This window comes from Mesoplodon mirus, assembly GCF_964341445.2.
Source record: "Mesoplodon mirus genome assembly, chromosome: 5".
NCBI classification, from domain to species: Eukaryota; Metazoa; Chordata; class Mammalia; order Artiodactyla; family Ziphiidae; genus Mesoplodon; species Mesoplodon mirus.
In genome coordinates this window covers 44,084,220-44,101,914 of record NC_138980.1, presented here as the reverse complement: position 1 = coordinate 44,101,914, position 17,695 = coordinate 44,084,220, and the positions used below count along the sequence as shown (strand labels likewise).

The window sequence follows — 17,695 nt, the reverse complement described above, 5'->3', positions numbered from 1 at the left end:
TCCAGAAAAGACACACGTGTGGTCAGTTGCTTTTGACAAAGCTGCCACAGTAACTCACTAAGGAAAAGTAAGTCTTCCCCACAGATGTTTCAGCAACAACTGATGGCTACATGGGAAAAAATGGGGACTTCCCTGGTGCTCCAGTGGTTACGGCTCTGCACTCCCAATGCAGGGGGCCCAGGTTCAATCCCTGGTCACGGAACTAGATCCCACACGCCGCAACTAAGAGTTTGTGTGCTGCAACTAAAGGTCCCACACGCGGCAATGAAGATCCCGTGTGCTGCAATTAAGACCCAGCGCAGCCAAATTAATTAATTAATATTTTAAAAGAAGAAAAAAATGAACCTCAACCCCAACCTCACACCACATACAAAAATTAACTCAAAGTGGCTCATAGATCTCAATGCAAAAGTTAAAGCCATAGAACGTTTAAAAGAAAACCTAGAAAATCTCTACATGCTGGGCTCAGCAAATAGTGACAAAAAGCACATGGAATGGAAGAAAAAAAAATGACAAATTGGACTGCATCAAATTTTAAATGTCTGCTCTTTGAAAGACATCATTAAGAAAATGAAAAGTGAGCCACAGAGTGGGAACTATATTCACAATATACCTATACGACAAAGGACTTGTCCCCAGAATATATGAAAAATGGGCACAGAACAAGGCTGCTGTGGGTAAACAGTGGACTAACGCCATTGCCAGCACACAATCAGTGCTCAGGAATGTCAGCGGTGGTGACTCTCACACCCGGGCCAGGAAGTCACCCCAGCCGGCCCACAGTCCCGCTAGCCAACCTTCAGGCCAGCTTCCCAGCCTGAAGTCAAGGAGACTGAGGAAAGAGAGGGGTATCCTGCCTGAGATGCAGGTCTCCCAAGCCTGGCCAACCCATGGTCCCCACCCCAGCACCTTCCATGGAGCCCCCTTCCTGTCTGAGGACGAGGTAGAAACCTAAGGGGGCTGAATGGTGGAGAGGAGAAGCAGGTCCAAGCCACCCCGATTTGTGCCCTGAGAGTAATCCAGGTGGCCCAGCAACAGCCTGGAGCAGGCAGGGCAAAGATCTAGTTTCCAGGCCTGATGGCCACCTTCTGCTGGGTGGCTGTGGCCAGTTGCTTCTACTCCTGGACTGTAAGGGATGGGGGCAGGCCGAACACTTGTGTGGTCTATCTCGGAGACAGCAGCAGCGAGAGGAACTCAGGTTAATAAAGGCCCAAACACTGGCTCTGGCTGTCCTGGTTGTGACGGTGGGCAACATTTTGGGAAGAAGCTCTGACAGCCCTGGGTTGTAGGGAAAAGGAGATGGGATGGAGCTCCTGGAATCAAACCCAACCCCTCCCCATAGCCCCCAAGGCCCTGCAGGGTCCAGCTCTGCTGACCACCCACCTTTATCAACTTTGGACAGACGCTGCTCCAAGGTCTTCACACTGGCTATGTTGCTGCCCAGACATGGGGCTGTCCGCTTGCTGCACAGCCAGACCCCTGTGGTCATTGAGGGCTCAGCACAGTCCCCAGTTAGGTCCCATCAAGGTCCCCAATTTCAGATGAGGCAACAGAGTCAAGAGAGGTGGGGTAAGGAGCATAGCTAGCTGTGAACCCCCGCAGAGCCTGACCAGGGACCCTGAGCATAACGCCCCGCTATTCCAGGTCTCAGTTTCCCCGTTGGTAAAGACGGTCTGCTGTGACCTGAGAGCAGACAACCCCCACTCTAGTCCTGGCTCGGCCATATCCACGGTCCTGTGTGACCCTGGACAAGGCACAGGCTGTCTCTGGCTCAGCCCCAAGCGATGGTAAAAGAAGGCTCCAGAGCCAGCAGGGTGCGGGGTGGGAGGCTTTATTTCACTGTGTGTGTGTTGGGGGGTGGGGTGGGGGGTACCTGGACAGAGGGCAGCAGGCGGGGCAGGAGGAGTTGGCGCTTGGACAGGGAATGGGTGGGGGAAGGGCTGCCCCCAGGCCTGTTGGGAAGGAGAAACTGAGGCTGGTCCCTGTTGGGACCTAACCCAGGAAGTGGGGTTAGGGCTGGGAATTGGGTCTGGAGGAATGAGGGCCCCCTTGCTCCGGGCTGGATGTGGGACCCGGGCCCTGCCTCACTTTCCTCCTATAGGGCTCAGTCCCTCCTGCTTGCTGGGCCACGTGACCCCCAAACCTCACTGCCCCCGCCCCAGAGGAGGGGGCCAGGCCAGTTAGGGCAGTGGACAGGGAGCCTGGGGGAGTTAGGGAGCGCAGGGTGGGGTCCACAGTGAGTGGAGGGGATGGCGGCCACCTAGGCGGTCAGTTCCTGGCAGCGATGACCACAGAGAGCGCCACGCCCCCCAGGGCGACAGCAGTTGCCCCAAACAGCCACTTCCATGGGATGGACTGTGGATAAAGCAGAGGGAAGAGGAGGCTAGACAGCGGTCAAGACGGATGTCTTGCACTTCAGCTAGCAACAGGCCCCAAACAGGCCTCCCAGGAAACCACTGCCTGACAATGCCTTGCCTGCCTCTTGGAAAACACCTACTCATGCATCAAAACTCAAGCCAAATGTCCCCTCCTCTGGTACACCTCCCCTTCCCCTCTGGAGGAGCCCCACCTTGAGCCCTCCAGATTGTGTTTTATCTTCTGCTTTAGTCCTGGTCACACAGCACTGGGGCTTCTCTGTGTCCCCAGCATAGTCCACAACACCCCAGTTCATGAAGACATCAACGTTTGCAAAATGAAGAAACTCCCTCTGCATGGCGTACCCTGCCCATAGCCCCTGCCCCTACTCTGGGAGCCTCCTTGTGCCCGCCGGCCCCAGCTCACCCAGGCACCCTTGCCAGGACACTTGGCAGGCAGCCGGCTGGGGTTGCCTAGCATCTTCCGGTACAGGGCGGTCTCAGTGCTCCGCTGGGCCGCGTGCTTCTTCACCAGCTTTGAGAGCTCTGCATGGATCGTCTGTGAGAGGGGGGTGTCTGTGAGAGCAGGTGGCAGCAGAAGCCAACGATCACTGCTAGCAGTCTGCCTTTCTGGGGCCCTTCGGGGCTGGAACCACTGGGACATGGGAATTCTGTCAGCTATTCTCTGGGCATCAGCGAAGTGAGGGCTGCTATCTCCATCCTCCTAGGAAGCCAGAAGATGGAGTGGAGAAAGGGCGGCCCGGAGAGAGGAAGGTTCTGGGAAGAAAGCTGAAGACACTGGCATTGGCCAGGCTGGCTAGTGCCCTTGGCCTCTGGGACCCCTGTTGGGGGTGAGTCCAGACTGCCTATGCAAGGGTCAATAAGGGTCTCAGCAGGTGGGCTGGGGCCCTTCAGCTACCTACCCCCTGCCACTTCCCAGGTAGAAACACCATAGGGAAAGCCACAGCAAGAAGGCTAAGGGGCAGACCACAGGAAAAACTTCCCAGACAGGCCGGCACAGCAAATCTCAGGGTGCCCCCATTCTGCTCACCTTGTTGGAAGGTTCCAGCTTCAGGGCTGCTCTCAAGATGGGGATGGCCTCACTGTACTCGCCTTGCTGGGCCAACACCTGTGGGAGGAAGTGGGGAGTATATCATTCTGGACCCACGCTGGACCATGTTCTCCTTCAAGAGACCCAGCCCTGCCAGGCTCCTGGCCACCTGACTAGTCCCAAATGTATCTCTAGCAAGTGCCCCGGGGGTCCAGTCACCCCTACACTGCTCCCCTGAGCCCTCAGACTACATGAGCAGACCAGCAGGCTTGGTGTCACTCCCCTAACCTGCTCCTTCTCCTGGGTGTCTGGCTCATCCTGCGCAGGAGACCCAGGTGCTGGTCTCTCCTCCTCCTTCACCACCTCGGCTGGCTCGAGAAGCCAAATGGATGCTGCCAAAGCTCTGGCCACATCGAATGATTCAGAGCCAGGCATGTGACTCAAGCCAGCCAATGAGATCCAGCCTGAACTCTGATGGTACCACTGAGAGGCCAGTTGCTAAGTGCAAGGGATGGAAGCCTGGAGCTTTTGGCAGAGCACGAGGGAGCATCTTGGTCACCCTGAGAGAGGAGCCTGCCTGAGAGAGAAACACGGCAGACAGACACAGCATCTGCACAACATCTCTAAACACCTGGATCCAGCCGTGCCTGAAGCCAGTTACCCCTGACTTGGCAGTTCCACAAGTCGTTAATTCCTTTGGCTGAATCTATTTGAGTGGTCTTCCATCACCTTCAACCAGCAGACCCAAACACGTATAAGGCTACATGAGCAGACAGTCTCACTCCCCACAAGAAGATTCTAAACCCTTGAAAAACAGGGACAGCATCTTTTCTCTCCTCTCTGTTTCTATGCAGAACTCTACACACAAAAAGTACTTAAAAAATGCTGGCTGGCCTGCTCAGGCCTCTCATTAACACACTAGGGGACCCTGCATTTGCTTGCACCTCAGTTTCCTTGATTTACTGCTAAAAAACGCTGAAAGCACCCCCTATCCCAACAGAGTGAAGATGAACAGAGATGGGGACAAAAGCAATTAAAGTCAAGTCCATTCAGGCCAAATTCACTCCTACATTCCACCAGCACTTACTCAGCACCTACTGTATGCCTGGCTCTGTTTGAAGGACTAGAGATTTAGCAGTGAATGAGACATACAAAATCCCCACCTTCTGGTAAAGGAGATGGACAAGAGGCATGACACCTGGCCATGCTGACAGTGACACGGAAAACATGAAGGCAGGGCAGAGGGTCAGGGTAGGTGTTATAGGGAGGACTTCCTGAGGAGGTGACATCAGAGCAAAGACTTGAAGGAGGTGAGAGAAGGACCCATGGGTGTATTTGGGGTATGAATATCTCAAGCAGAGAACATAGCCTGTGCAAAGGCACGGGGGTAGGAGCAGACCTGGCCCAGGCAGCAAGTAGTGGAGAAGCTGAGCAGGATGCAAAAAAGCAAGAGTATACTGGAAGATGATGGCAGGAGGAAGACCAGATAGCTCAGAGCCTTAAAGGCTGAAATAAGAACCCGGCTTTTACTCTGAGGGAGATGGGAGTCACAAAGGGTTATATGCAAGGAACAGTTACCAATGGGCCAAAGGGCAGTGTTGGGGAGTAGAGGAAACCTAAGACCCAGGGTTCAAATCTGACCTCAGTCAGGGGACTTCCCTAGTGGTCCAGTGGTTAAGACTCCACGCTTCCAATGCAGGGGGAACGGGTTTGATCCCTGGTTGGGGAACTAAGATCCCACATGCCGTGTGGTGCAGCCCACAAAAAAAAAAAGAAAGAAAGAAAATCTGGCCTCAGTCAATGAATTGCTATGACCCAGGCCACACCCCTGCACCTGTCTGGGCCTCAGTTTCCCCATTTATACCCCAGGGAGCTTGGCTGACTGATACCTATGCCTTTCTCAAATCTAGGGTTTGGGACCAGCGTCACTGCTCTGAGGTCAGGGAGCCAGCCTGCCCGCCTGCTGCCTGTGAGCTGCAGCTCACCTTGCCCTTGCGGAAGAGTGCCTTGATGTTGTCGGGCTGGTGCTCGAGCACAAGGCTGCAGGAGCGCAGCGCTGCACGATAGTGGTCCAGCTTCAGCTGTGAGGCTGCCAGGTTGTTCAGACACTTCACCTTCAGCTGCAGGAGCTGCTCCTCCTCCTCGAATGTCATGTCCACTGTGGGGGGACAGCACTCAACTACAGCCACTGTCACCACGCCGCCAGCCGCCCACAACCATCTGCAGAGGGATGATGTGACCCAGGCCAAGGCCCACCCCCGTGCACCTGGTGCTGGAGGAGACTGCGGGGGAAGGGTCTCTGAGTGTCCCAGTCACAAGAGATGGGGAGTTTCCAAGATCCCAGTGCTGGGGCCTCTACCACCTACTCCCTGGGGGACCTCAGGCCTCTCTGGCCTGTTTCCCCATCTCTAACACGGGCCAATACCAGTGCCGTCCTCAGGGCATTCCCAAGGAGTCGACAAAACGGAGCCTAAGTGAACGAGGGCCTGATCATGGATTGACAGTATCTGCAGTCACCCACGTTCCAACATCTACCTGAACTCCGCAACAGTCCACTGACCTGGGATATAAGTCTAGAAATATCTAAAGACTAGGCATAGCTAAACATCTATCCATATTCTAGAATTTTCTATAACATTTTGAATCTGGGGCCCTCTGTGGCTTGAAGTTTCTAGCACTAGTGGGGATGGCTTTGCAGGGGAGGTGCTGGGATTCGACCTGGCAGTCACCTTTGGCACTAGAAGTGATGGCCTTGATGGCGAGGTCGTAGGAGTTGGCGGCCAGCACGAAGTCGGCCCGCTGGTAGTGAGCATTGCCACACTCCCGCTTCCGGTTGGCCAGGGCCACGCGTTCCTGCCCCGTGAGCATCTCCAGGTCAGGCCCATCCACGGCAGTCTTCAGGGTCACCTCCAGGCACAGGGCCGCGTGTGGGGGGATGTATGGGCTCCTGCTGGGGGATGGGGTGGGGACAGCACTCAGACCCAGCGGCCACCATGACTGAACCCCAGACACGCTAGGTTCAGTGGGCGCAGGCGGGAAAGGGCTGTCACCCCCTCCTCAGTAAAACACAAGGGAAGTTAACTCTTGCTACTCGAGCTCCGTGACTTGGTGCAGGAGTTCCCCTCCCGGAGCCTGTTTCCTTTTCTATAAACCGTACACCTAGATGGGGTGAGATGCGGGAGCAACCCATCCCACCCACTTCCTCACCCCCACAGGGACCCCTGCAGGCAGCAGGTACTCACCTGCCCTGGGGGCCGTAGCAGTACTTGGAATCAGCAGTGACCATAGCCGTCTCTCCCACGTCCATGAGCGGGACGCTGAGATCCAGGGCCTGGGGTCGGGGAGGGGAGCGGCATGAGTTGAGTGGGTCCAGGTGCAGCACAGCAGTGCCCACCCACCCGGCCGCCACCACCACCACCACCACCTCCCCTGCATCTCACCCCAGCCCCTCCCCACCCAGAACTGCCCAGGCCCTGCACCGTTCCCACCTGGATGACATCACAGTCACCCAGGGTGAACACCAGCTCCGGCTCCTCCTGTACCCGTGTGCCATTCTCCAGCGAAGTCTGCAGCTGCACGGTGACCACCTGGCCCTTGGCCGGGCGGCTTGAGCCTGGTGGGCCTGGAACCAGCATCTTCTTCCTCAACAGCCCATTCCCTGCCATGGAGCAGGGACAAGCAGCCTGTCACTGAGCAGCTCAGATGGGCTGCCCCCTGGGCACTTCCCCCTCCCCAGCTCTGCCTATCCTGGGGGTGGCACAGCACCAGGGCACAAGATGAGTTTTCAGTGGCCACTCTGCCACTTACTGGGCAGGTGACCCCATGCCTCTGGGCCTCGGTGTCCCCAGCTTGGACGCTGGGCATGAAAGGGCTGATTTGGGGACTGACAATACTGGCTCCAAGGATGGGCTCAGTGAACGCTGGCTGGTCTGTTATCTTAAGAAAACCAAGGTAGTTCCCCGGTGGCCTAATGGTTAGCATTCTGGGCTTTCACTACTGTGACCCGGGTTCAATCCATGGTCAGGTAACTGAGATCCCGCAAGCCACGTGGTGTGGCCAAAAGAAGGAAAAAAAAAAAAGAAAGTCAAGGCTCAGTGAGGGCAAAGGGCTGAGAAAAGCCATCCTGCCTACCACAATCAGGGCAGCAGGGATACCCAGTAATGAGACTCTGGAGGTACCCTCTCCTCCCTCCTCCGGTTCCAATCTCAGCCCTGTGACATGTGGACCTCAATTTACCCAGCCATGAAATGGGGTGGTCAGGGGGTATCCTGGTGACACCTAGTGAGTAGTTTGCTTGGTTAGCAGAGTACCTGTGATGCCAGGACTGTGTCCCGACCAAAGCACCACATCACAGAAGGACCTATAAGCAAAGGTAGCCCCCAACGCCCCCCTCCAGCTGCCGAAGAGACCCCTCCATACCCCAAACGATCTTAGGAATGGCCAAATGGCCACAGCCAACACCTACTGAGTACCAGGCATGAGGCCCCATGCTCTCATGAATCCACTTGAGGAGCCCCCACAATGATGACACCCACTGTCATGCCATGACAACTGCTGGGGCAATAGAGGGCTTACACCTATGGGGCACGTCAGACTGACATCATCTGCAGTCACCCATGTTCCAACAAGTACCTGTATTCCGTAATATTCCACTGGTCTGGAAAATACTACCATGAATCTGAGTAGACCCTAGTCTAAAGGTTAGGGGCAGAGAGATCTATTCATACTATGGAATATTCTAGAGTGTTCCAAATTTCTGCAGTGCTCCCCAACTTATACATGCCCCCGCATCCAGTTTGAGAACCAGTGATCTAGAGGATGTCAAGAGACCCCTGTGTCTTGAGGTTTCTGGGCACTAATAGTGGATATGCTGGTAGGACCTCAACCAGGCACTGCCTCTCACCCAGGTAAACCAAGGGATGTAGAATCACATCCCCTCTCAAGGCCTCAGTTTCCTTGTCTAGAAGCCTGAATTCTGACTTCAGAAAGCAGCTGGCTTGAATATAAACAAACAGAGGCATCCTCATGCTCAGGCAGGGAGCAGTGCAGCTCTTAATATCATTAGAGAAGAGCTTCCCAAACTTTAATACAGCCAAGGAGGCTGTGCAACCTTGGACAAGTGCCTTCACCTCTCTGAGCCTGTTTCCCTATCTGTAAAACGGGGATATGGCAGGAATTACATCGTGGGGTTGTTGTGAGGATACAATAAGATGATGCACAGGCCTGGCACAGAACCAGTGCTCAGTAAATATCACCTGGTGTTATTTTTAGGCGCAGTAAGGTTTATATCTGTAGTGGAGGTGAAATCAGTACCAGTTCGGTTTTACCAGTGCCAGTATTACTTGATACGACCGTATCATTAGCGCTAACGATGGCAGTAATAATGTTTTACTATTATTTGTGTGGCCATTAGCATTACTTAGCGTATTAGATATCAGAACTAGTAGCGCTGTGTTCATCTTCTAGAGTTGTTGTGATGGGGTACATGGGGGTGGCACATGTGTGGGCTCTCCTAGTTTCTTTCTTGCAGGACTCTTCTGAACAATTAGCACACTAATGAATACTATGAACCAGACACAGGGATGAACAAAATGGGATGTTCCACAGATCTATTTGACCTCAGGACACATTGTTCTGGGGACAGGCACTTGCCAGACAAATGCCAAGAAAAGTGGGGGTTGGGAGCTGCCAGCGCCTGCTGTGCTGGCTGTGTGGCTCTGGGCAAGTGATTCAGCCTCTCTGAGCCCTGTCAGCAGCTCTGCGAAAGCAAGTCATGGGGTGGGGAGGCAAAAAAAGGGCATAAACATGAAGTGTCTCAAACAACTGCCTGTGGCTGGCGATCAACGTGGTTACCACATGTTTTACTTCCAACCTTCTTCACAACAGAGATGGGGAAATGAGGCTCAGGGGAGGAGAGGGCCTAGGCCAAGGTCACTCCTGAACCTGAGCTGTCCAGGCGCTGTCGGTCAACCCGAGCCACCCCTGCTCCTTACCCAGGATGTCCAGCCACTCGTCCAGGGCCGGGGCGGGCTCCGGCTCCGGCTCCATGGCAGCCAGGAACTCTCGGGCCAGGGCCCCGGGCTGTTCGGCCTCCTCCTGTGAGGGCTGCCCTACATCCTCAAGTGGCGGCAGCTCACTCAGATCCTCCTCCTCCTCCTCCTCCTCCTCCTCGCCCTCTGCGTCTTCCACCCCGTCCAGCACTTCGAAGTCCTCAAGTGGTGGGACCCCAGCAGGTGGCGGGGCAGTGGGCTCAGGGTCCGCAGCAGAGGGCTCAGCACAGGATGCCATGCTGCTGGGGGGATGGGAATTGGCCCTGGTGGGGAGAATGGATGGGGGTAAGAATCCCACCAAGCCCCTCCAATCTCCTCTGCCTCCATTCTCCACACCGCCAATCACTTGCTGTGTGACTCAGGGGCTCCAGGCCTTAGTTTCCTCATCTACAGGGTGGGTAGAGTAACAACCCTGGTTTGTCCAAAGGACTTAACAACCCACTCATCAAGCCCTGGCATCAGGTTCAAACAGTGTTAGCTATTATTAATTATTATTTAATCTTTATAAACACCCCGGGGAAGTAGGGAACATCCCCCTGCAGAAAAGGAAATTGAGGCCCAGAGTGGCGAAGCCATTTGCCCAAGGTCACAGAGCAAGCCAACCACAGGAGGCAGGATTTGAACCTAGGGCTTTATCTGCTTAAATGTCCAGAGCTGGTGCTGGGATTTTTTTTCAGGGGGACAACCCCTGAGATCTTGGGGAGACTTTTTTTAGAGCCCAAGGGAAAAATAACTGAATCTTTACCAGGGCTCCCCACCTCCAGTTGTCCCTTCTCCTAAGGGGAGCCACCCAGAAACCCCAAGGCTTTCCTTCCATACACTGAACCTAATACCACCGCCCCCAACACCAGGGACCGTGACCCAAGTCATTCCTTGGGAGCCTTTTCTCCTCTCCTCAGGCCTTCTTACCACCTTCTCAAAGTAGCCTCCTTTGAGGAGGAGTGGTCGAGACCCCCACGGCTTCTTCCTTGGACCATCAAGAACTGTCCGCCTCCCCCAGGCCCCAAGCTCTGGCGGTGGTAGAGCCGTCATTCTAACCCACAGCATCCCCTCCCTAACCTTCACCTGCCTGCTCCTTCCGGGCTCGGGTCCCATTTTCTGAGACCCTCCCAGCCCCCACCCTCACCATCTCCTGCGCTCGCATAAATAGCCCTCCCCCCACCCCAAGCACCGACCCCAGCCCGGGCCAGCTTCCCCCACAGCTGGCCTGTCGCCCCCAAACACCTTGATACCCCCAGACGCCTCCCCTATCCCATAATACCTCACGCTCTCCAGACGCCCCCTGCACCGGCCTGGCCTACCGTCGACCTCCCACCCAAGTTCCCAACGCCCTACGCCTGTTTGACGCCACCAGTCTGGGGCTCCCGACCCCCTGCAACCCTCGGGCGCCCCCGGCCCTGCACGTCTCTGCCGGCAGCGCCTCCACCCGCTGCCCTTGACCTTCCGTGGCCCCCACCCCCAGCTGCCCTCACCAGGCCGCGCCCTCTCCGGCACTCAGACCCTCCGCGCCCCCCGGCTCGCTTCCCCCCGCGGCCCTTCACTCCGCCTAGCAGCCGCAGCCCCCGCCGCGCCGGTCCCCGGCTAGCCCAGGTCCGGGCAGCGCTCCGGGCCGGCGCTACCCCGCCGGCGCCCCGGGACACGTGCCTCCGGCTCCGGGACCCCGGCCTGGGGTCCTGCGCCCCCCTCCCCGCCCCCAGCCGCGGCCGCCGCGCCTCGGGAACCAGGCTCTGGCGCCCAGCACCGCCCTCGCCGCGCCCATTGGACGCCGCCTCAGAGACTGCAGCGTCCATTGGTGCGCGAGCACATCCGTCTCAGGCACAGGCACCGCCCCCTTCCTGCTTGTATCCGTGGGGCGTTCTTAAAGGGGCAGAGGCCGTCGCGCCAACCCCGGACGGAGGCGGGGGCGGAGGTGGGGGCGGGGGGCTGTAGATCCGAGTCAGTTCTCGGGTCAGCGCCGCGCAGCTTGGCCAGACTTAAAACCCCTGTCTGAGCTTCATTCTGCTCATCTGTGAAATGGCGATAAACACCTCTATGCGCGCACTCTCACCTTGGGGGCTGTTGGGAGGACAACACTAAATGGTATTTCCTTAAGGAGCTCAGGCTTGCAGGTCAGGGCAGCCAGACTGCTGGATAACCCACTCTGAACCGTTAGTTACTTCTGTAGACCCGAAGCCCCGAGGGGGAGCGACGTGCCCAAGAGCACACAGAACCTCCGCCCCCCCGCTACACCGCCCCCGCACCTGGTCTGTCTAATCCCGGGAGGGTGGCCTGGTGCATACAGGAGGAACTCAATAATGGCTAGGTTAACTGCTGAGTGAGCAGGGCCACTCCTCCCTGCACCTTCTGCTAGAGTATGATAAGGTGCCCACGGCCCCAGGAGAAGGTGGCAGCATTGATTAGAAGGGTTTTTATGGCTCTTGTTTTGAAAGAGGGGGCACTTACTCCTCTTCACTATATTTTATTTTCTTCCCAGCAGTTACCCCCTTCCAGAATGATCTTGTTCACTCTTTTGCTTCCCCCCTTGCCCCCACTTTGCTCCAGCCTGGAAAGAATTTTGTCTGTTTTGTCCTCACCACCTCCTTGAATGATGCTTAAGGGCCTATGGGAGTTCAATAGATGAATGAATAATTGAATGAATTAATGAATAAATGAGCAGGACACTGGCTTTTGGAGGTAGCTAACACTGGAGAAGGTAACTGGCTTTTGGCGGTAACTTGTCAGATAGGTGCTCTGTGGTCACCTCCTACTGGAAGCCATCCCTGACCTCCCCATGGCAAGGCCAGGTGTCCTGATTGGCTGCAGTCTTGGTAAAATCAACCTCCACTTCATAACTGATTCACTTGTGTCTGTGCCATCAGTTGACTTTTGCTTCACCCAGTAGACTGGAAGACCCCCAAAATCTGAGAAGGGTACATTGTTTCTTATTGTTTTAGTCCTGAGGCCTACATACTGCATGGCACAAAACAGAGGGAGGTATTCAGGGAAATCATTGTGGAAGGAAGGAAGGAAGGCGAGGAGGAAGGAAGGGTGGCCAGTCAGAAGAGGTGGTGGGGGGACTTTCCTGGTGGTGCAGTGGTTAAGAATCCACCTGCCATTTTTCACAGAACTAGAACAAAAAATTTCAAAATGTGTTTGGAAAAACAAAAGACCCCGAATAGCCAAAGCAATCTTGAGAACGAAAAATGGAGCTGGAGGAATCAGGCTCCCTGACTTCAGACTATACTACAAAGCTACAGTAATCAAGACAGTGTGGTACTGGCACAAAAACAGAAAGATAGATCAATGGAACAGGATAGAAAGCCCAGAGATAAACCCACGCACATATGGTCAACTTATCTTTGATAAAGGAGGCAGGAATGTACAGTGGAGAAAGGACAGCCTCTTCAATAAGTCGTGCTGGGAAAACTGGACAGGGACATGTAAAAGTATGAGATTAGATCATTCCCTAACACCATACACAAAAATAAGCTCAAAATGGATTAAAGACCTAAATGTAAGGCCAGAAACTATCAAACTCTTAGAGGAAAACATAGGCAGAACACTCTATGACATAAATCACAGCAAGATCCTTTTGGACCCACCTCCTAGAGAAATGGAAATAAAAACAAAGATAAACAAATGGGACCTAATGAAACTTCAAAGCTTTTGCACAGCAAAGGAAACCATAAACAAGACCAAAAGACAGCACTCAGAATGGGAGAAAATATTTGCAAATGAAGCAACTGACAAAGGATTAATCTCCAAATTTTATAAGCAGCTCATGCAGCTCAATATTAAAAAAACAAACAACCCAATCCAAAAATGGGCAGAAGACTTAAATAGACATTTCTCCAAAGAAGATATACAGACTGCCAACAAACACATGAAAGAATGCTCAACATCATTAATCATTAGAGAAATGCAAATCAAAACTACAATGAGATATCATCTCACACCAGTCAGAATGGCCATCATCAAAAAATCTAGAAACAATAAATGCTGGAGAGGGTGTGGAGAAAAGGGAACACTCTTGCACTGCTGGTGGGAATGTGAATTGGTACAGCCACCATGGAGAACAGTATGGAGGTTCCTTAAAAAACTACAAATAGAACTACCATATGACCCAGCAATCCCACCACTAGGCATATACCCTGAGAAAACCAACATTCAAAAAGAGACATGTACCAAAATGTTCATAGCAGCTCTATTCACAATAGCCCAGAGATGGAAACAACCTAAGTGTCCATCATCGGATGAATGGATAAAGAAGATGTGGCACATATATACAATGGAATATTACTCAGCCATAAAAAGAAATGAAACTGAGCTATTTGTAATGAGGTGGATAGACCTAGAGTCTGTCATACAGAGTGAAGTAAGTCAGAAAGAGAAAGACAAATACCGTATGCTAACACATATATATGGAATTTAAGAAAAAAAATGTCATGAAGAACCTAGGGGTAAAGCAGAAATAAAGACACAGACCTACTTGAGAATGCACTTGAGGATATGGGGAGGGGGAAGGGTAAGCTGTGACAAAGCGAGAGAGAGGCATGGACATATATACAGTACCAAACGTAAGGTAGATAGATAGTGGGAAGCAGCCGCATAGCACAGGGAGATCAGCTCGGTGCTTTGTGACCGCCTGGAGGGGTGGGATAGGGAGGATGGGAGGGAGGGAGATGCAAGAGGGAAGGGATGTGGGAACAGATGTATATGTATGACTGATTCACTTTGTTATAAAGCAGAAACTAATAATAATAAAAAAAAAGAAAATGCAGAGAGGAATTCTAAAGTACTTGGAATGTTCTGTTCTTAACTGGGGTGCTGAATACATAAGTATTCACTTGTAATTATTCTTAAACTGTTCTTGTGTATTTTATATGTTCTTTTTCTATAAAACAAATTTATTCTCATTAAAAAAAAAAAAGAATCCACCTGCCAATGCAGGGAACACAGGTTCGATCCCTGGTCCGGGAAGATCACACCTGCCGCAGAGCAACTAAGCCCATGTGCCACAGATACTGAGCCTACGCTCTAGAGCCCGTGAGCCACAACTACTGACCCCGCGTGCTGCAACTACTGAAGCCTGTGCGCCTAGAGCCCATGTTCCGCAACAAGAGAAGCCATAGCAGTCAGAAGCCAATGCACCACAACGAAGAGTAGCCCCCGCTCGCTGCAACTAGAGAAAGCCCACATACAGCAATGAAGACCCAATGCAGCCAAAAATCAATCAATCAGTAAATAAAATTAAAAAAAAAAAGAATCCGCCTGCCACTGCAGGGAACACGGGTTCGAGCCCTGGTCTGGGAAGATCCCACATGCCACGGAGCAACAAAGCCCGTGCACCACAACTACTAAGCCTGCACTCTACAGCTCGCGAGCCACAACTACTGAGCCCATATGCCACAACTACTGAAGCCCGCACGCCTAGAGCCCGTGCTCTGCAACAAGAGAAACCACTGCAATCAGAAGCCCGTGCCCTGCAACAAAGAGTAGCCCCTGCTCGCCGCAACTAGAGAAAGCCCGCACGCAGCAGCAAAGACCCAACACAGCCAAGAAAATAAATAAATAAAATTTAAACAAAATAAAAAAGGAAAATATTTGGGACCAGCCAAGTCCCTTTTGACTTCAATGTGCAGCCCCCACCCCTTCCAGGAAACTCGTAAATGTTCCCTGGCCTCCAACAGAGCCCAAGAGACCCCTTGAAAAGCTTGGTTTCTCCAGTCTGGGCCTCTTCTGCTACAGCTTGGCAAAGCCATGCAGACAGAGCCACGGTTCTACTTTTCCCAGCAGCCGCCACCCAGGCTCTTCTCAGCACTGGCTGCTGTCTGGCTCATGGAGCTCCACAATTCTTAAAAGATCAAATCCACACTATGTGCTTTCCCACCATCCTGTCTTTGCTCCTGTGATCCCCTCAGTCCTGAGTGATTGTCAGCACCTGCAAAACTCCTAATTCTACTTCAAAACTCCATCCAGATGTACCTGCTTCCTGGCCTTCAGAAGTCCTTACAACCCCACTCTGCAGGTTCCTCCAACCTTGACTCTCTCCTCCCTCTAACCCACATTGTTCCCTTCAGGGCTGGGATTGTCTGTCAGGCTCTCCTTCATCCTCCAAGGTTAGGCAGGGACTGAGTATTTTCTGGATTCTCAGAATATGGGCCAAACCCAGAAGGGGTGACTAGAGGGTTTACTGAACAATTTTTAAAACTGTTGGTTGAACTATAAGAATGTATAAGATTCCTGATCATCATTAACTTTTCAGTGAATGAATGCAGGAGAGCGTGAGAGTAATAATAGAGTTTACCCTCAATTTACCAAGGGCTTACAATGGGCCAAACTCTGTTGTAAGGCAGCGGTCCCCAACCCTTTTGGCACCAGGGACTGGTTTCGTGGAAGACAATTTTTCCACGGATGCGGGTGGGGTGGGGCAATGGTTCAGGCCGTAATGCCAGCAATGATTCAGGTGCTAATGCGAGAGATGGGGAGTGATGGGCAGCGGCAGATGAAGCTCTGCTTGGTCGCCCGCCGCTCACCTCCTGCTGTGCAGCCCGGTTCCTAATAGGCCGAGAACAAGTACTGGTCCACGGCCTGGGGTTGGGACCCCTCTTGTAAGGAATTAACCTGCATGATTTCTTAAGGTTAAGCCATTTGCTCAAGGCCACCCAGCTAGGATGTGACAGCTGGAATTAGAACTCAGATATGCCAATTCCAGGGCTCTCAAAGAGTCTTCCATGTGCCCAAGGGTATGTGTGTATCTCTCAAGCTCTTAGCAACCTTAAGAGGCAGATGCTAGGTTCACCCAGACTCACAGTTAACAAACTGAGACACAGAAAAATCAGACATATAATATATAACATACATTTCATAAGACCTCAGAAACTAATGATAACTGCTAACACTTATCAAGCAATTACTATTTGCCCCATTTTGTTCATGCATTTAACTTGGGTTATCTCACTTAATGCATCCTCATCTCAGTATGAACTCATGGTTTTCAGTAGAGACACAAGGGAACAGATATAGAACTAAAAATAGATGTGTATATGCATGGGTTAGTAGACATACTTGTATTTCGTAGCTCTGACTGCTGAGAGGGTCTCTAAGCAATAATACCTGGGTAGCAGTGAGCACACCCAGCACCCAGATCTTGGTCTCTAAATACCATTCTCCAAGAAGCAGAACCAGGCTCCTTGGAGAAATGGCTGATTCCAGGGATATTCCAAAGCAAGCACAGAACATCTTGTGGTGCCAAAAGTAAGGACGTACTCACAGAAACATGGAGACATATTAAAAGGACATAGGAGCTAAATTAAAGGGGCAGTAAAATAAATAATATAGAAATTAATTATAAGCCACAGAATAAAATAAATACTCATGACTCCATAGTGATATAAATACTTGAATACATAATTGAGAAGAATGGACAGCTCTTGTTTACAACAGAATTCCAATTAATAATTAAATTAAAAATCACCATTATGCAAACACATAGTAAGTAATCATTATTGCTGCCAAGAGCCATGAATGGATGCTAAAACTAAAGGGTGAAAAATATGTAAACAACAACAACAAAAAAAAAACCAAGACCAAAACACCAAGGGTATTTACATGGTCTCTTAAGTATCCCCCCATAGGATACTTATTAATTGCAAAGGAAAATAGTAACTTGACAGTTGAGAAGCTGGTAGACACTGCCTTAAGCAAGTAATCAAAGTTAAGTCACCAACAATGAGACATATCAACATCCCAGTGCCTCCTGATACGATGCATTGAGAAGGAAACAACATCACTTCTGTGGGGTTCTTTCCCAAACTGCTCAACTTCAGTCTAATCATGAGGAAATATTGAACAAACCCATAATGTTAGGTATTCTACAAAACCAGTACTCTTCAAAAGTCTTAGGGTCATGAAAGATTAAGGAAGACAGGAATTGTCACAGAGTGGAAGAGACCAAGGAGACATGACTAAATGCAATGCAGGATCCTGGCCCAGAAAAAGGTTACCAAAAACGGAGCAGGGGTTTTTAAACCCGAGTGAGTCTGATTCCCAGCCTGGAAAGCAGAACATTTGGGTCTGGATCCACCACAGGCCACTCGAGGATTATATGACCCTGTGGGAATGCCTGCCGCTCTCGGACCTCAGTCTTACCATCTATAAAAGTGGTTGTCTCATCATCCCTCCCCATTCCCCTCCCCCCTTCCGGGCTGCCTTGGAGCTCGTGCTTTGGAAACTACGCAGGCGCGAGAGGGACTGCTTGA

At 52.2% G+C, this 17,695-nt stretch overlaps 1 protein-coding gene across 9 annotated transcripts; it reads right to left on the bottom strand.

Moving 5' to 3' along the window:
• Nucleotides 1-1,815: 1,815 nt before the first annotated feature.
• Nucleotides 1,816-17,605, bottom strand: FKBP8 (FKBP prolyl isomerase 8). Of its 9 annotated transcripts, none has more exons than XM_082622192.1 (9): nucleotides 17,586-17,605; nucleotides 9,399-9,694; nucleotides 6,894-7,063; nucleotides 6,648-6,736; nucleotides 6,135-6,355; nucleotides 5,391-5,563; nucleotides 3,406-3,483; nucleotides 2,782-2,913; nucleotides 1,816-2,355 (listed from the first exon to the last, which is right to left on the bottom strand). In XM_082622192.1, exons 2-9 carry the CDS (start codon nucleotides 9,691-9,693, stop codon nucleotides 2,269-2,271), a joined length of 1,245 nt encoding a protein of 414 aa, XP_082478318.1. In that variant the 5' UTR covers nucleotide 9,694; nucleotides 17,586-17,605; the 3' UTR covers nucleotides 1,816-2,268. The 9 variants fall into 9 exon arrangements, with proteins under 9 accessions (XP_082478318.1, XP_082478313.1, XP_082478319.1 ...); XM_082622187.1 differs by lacking the exon at nucleotides 17,586-17,605 and adding an exon at nucleotides 11,100-11,195 and having other exon boundaries at nucleotides 9,399-9,718; XM_082622193.1 differs by lacking the exon at nucleotides 17,586-17,605 and adding an exon at nucleotides 11,100-11,195 and having other exon boundaries at nucleotides 6,135-6,352; nucleotides 9,399-9,718.
• Between the last annotated feature and the right edge of the window lie 90 nt (nucleotides 17,606-17,695).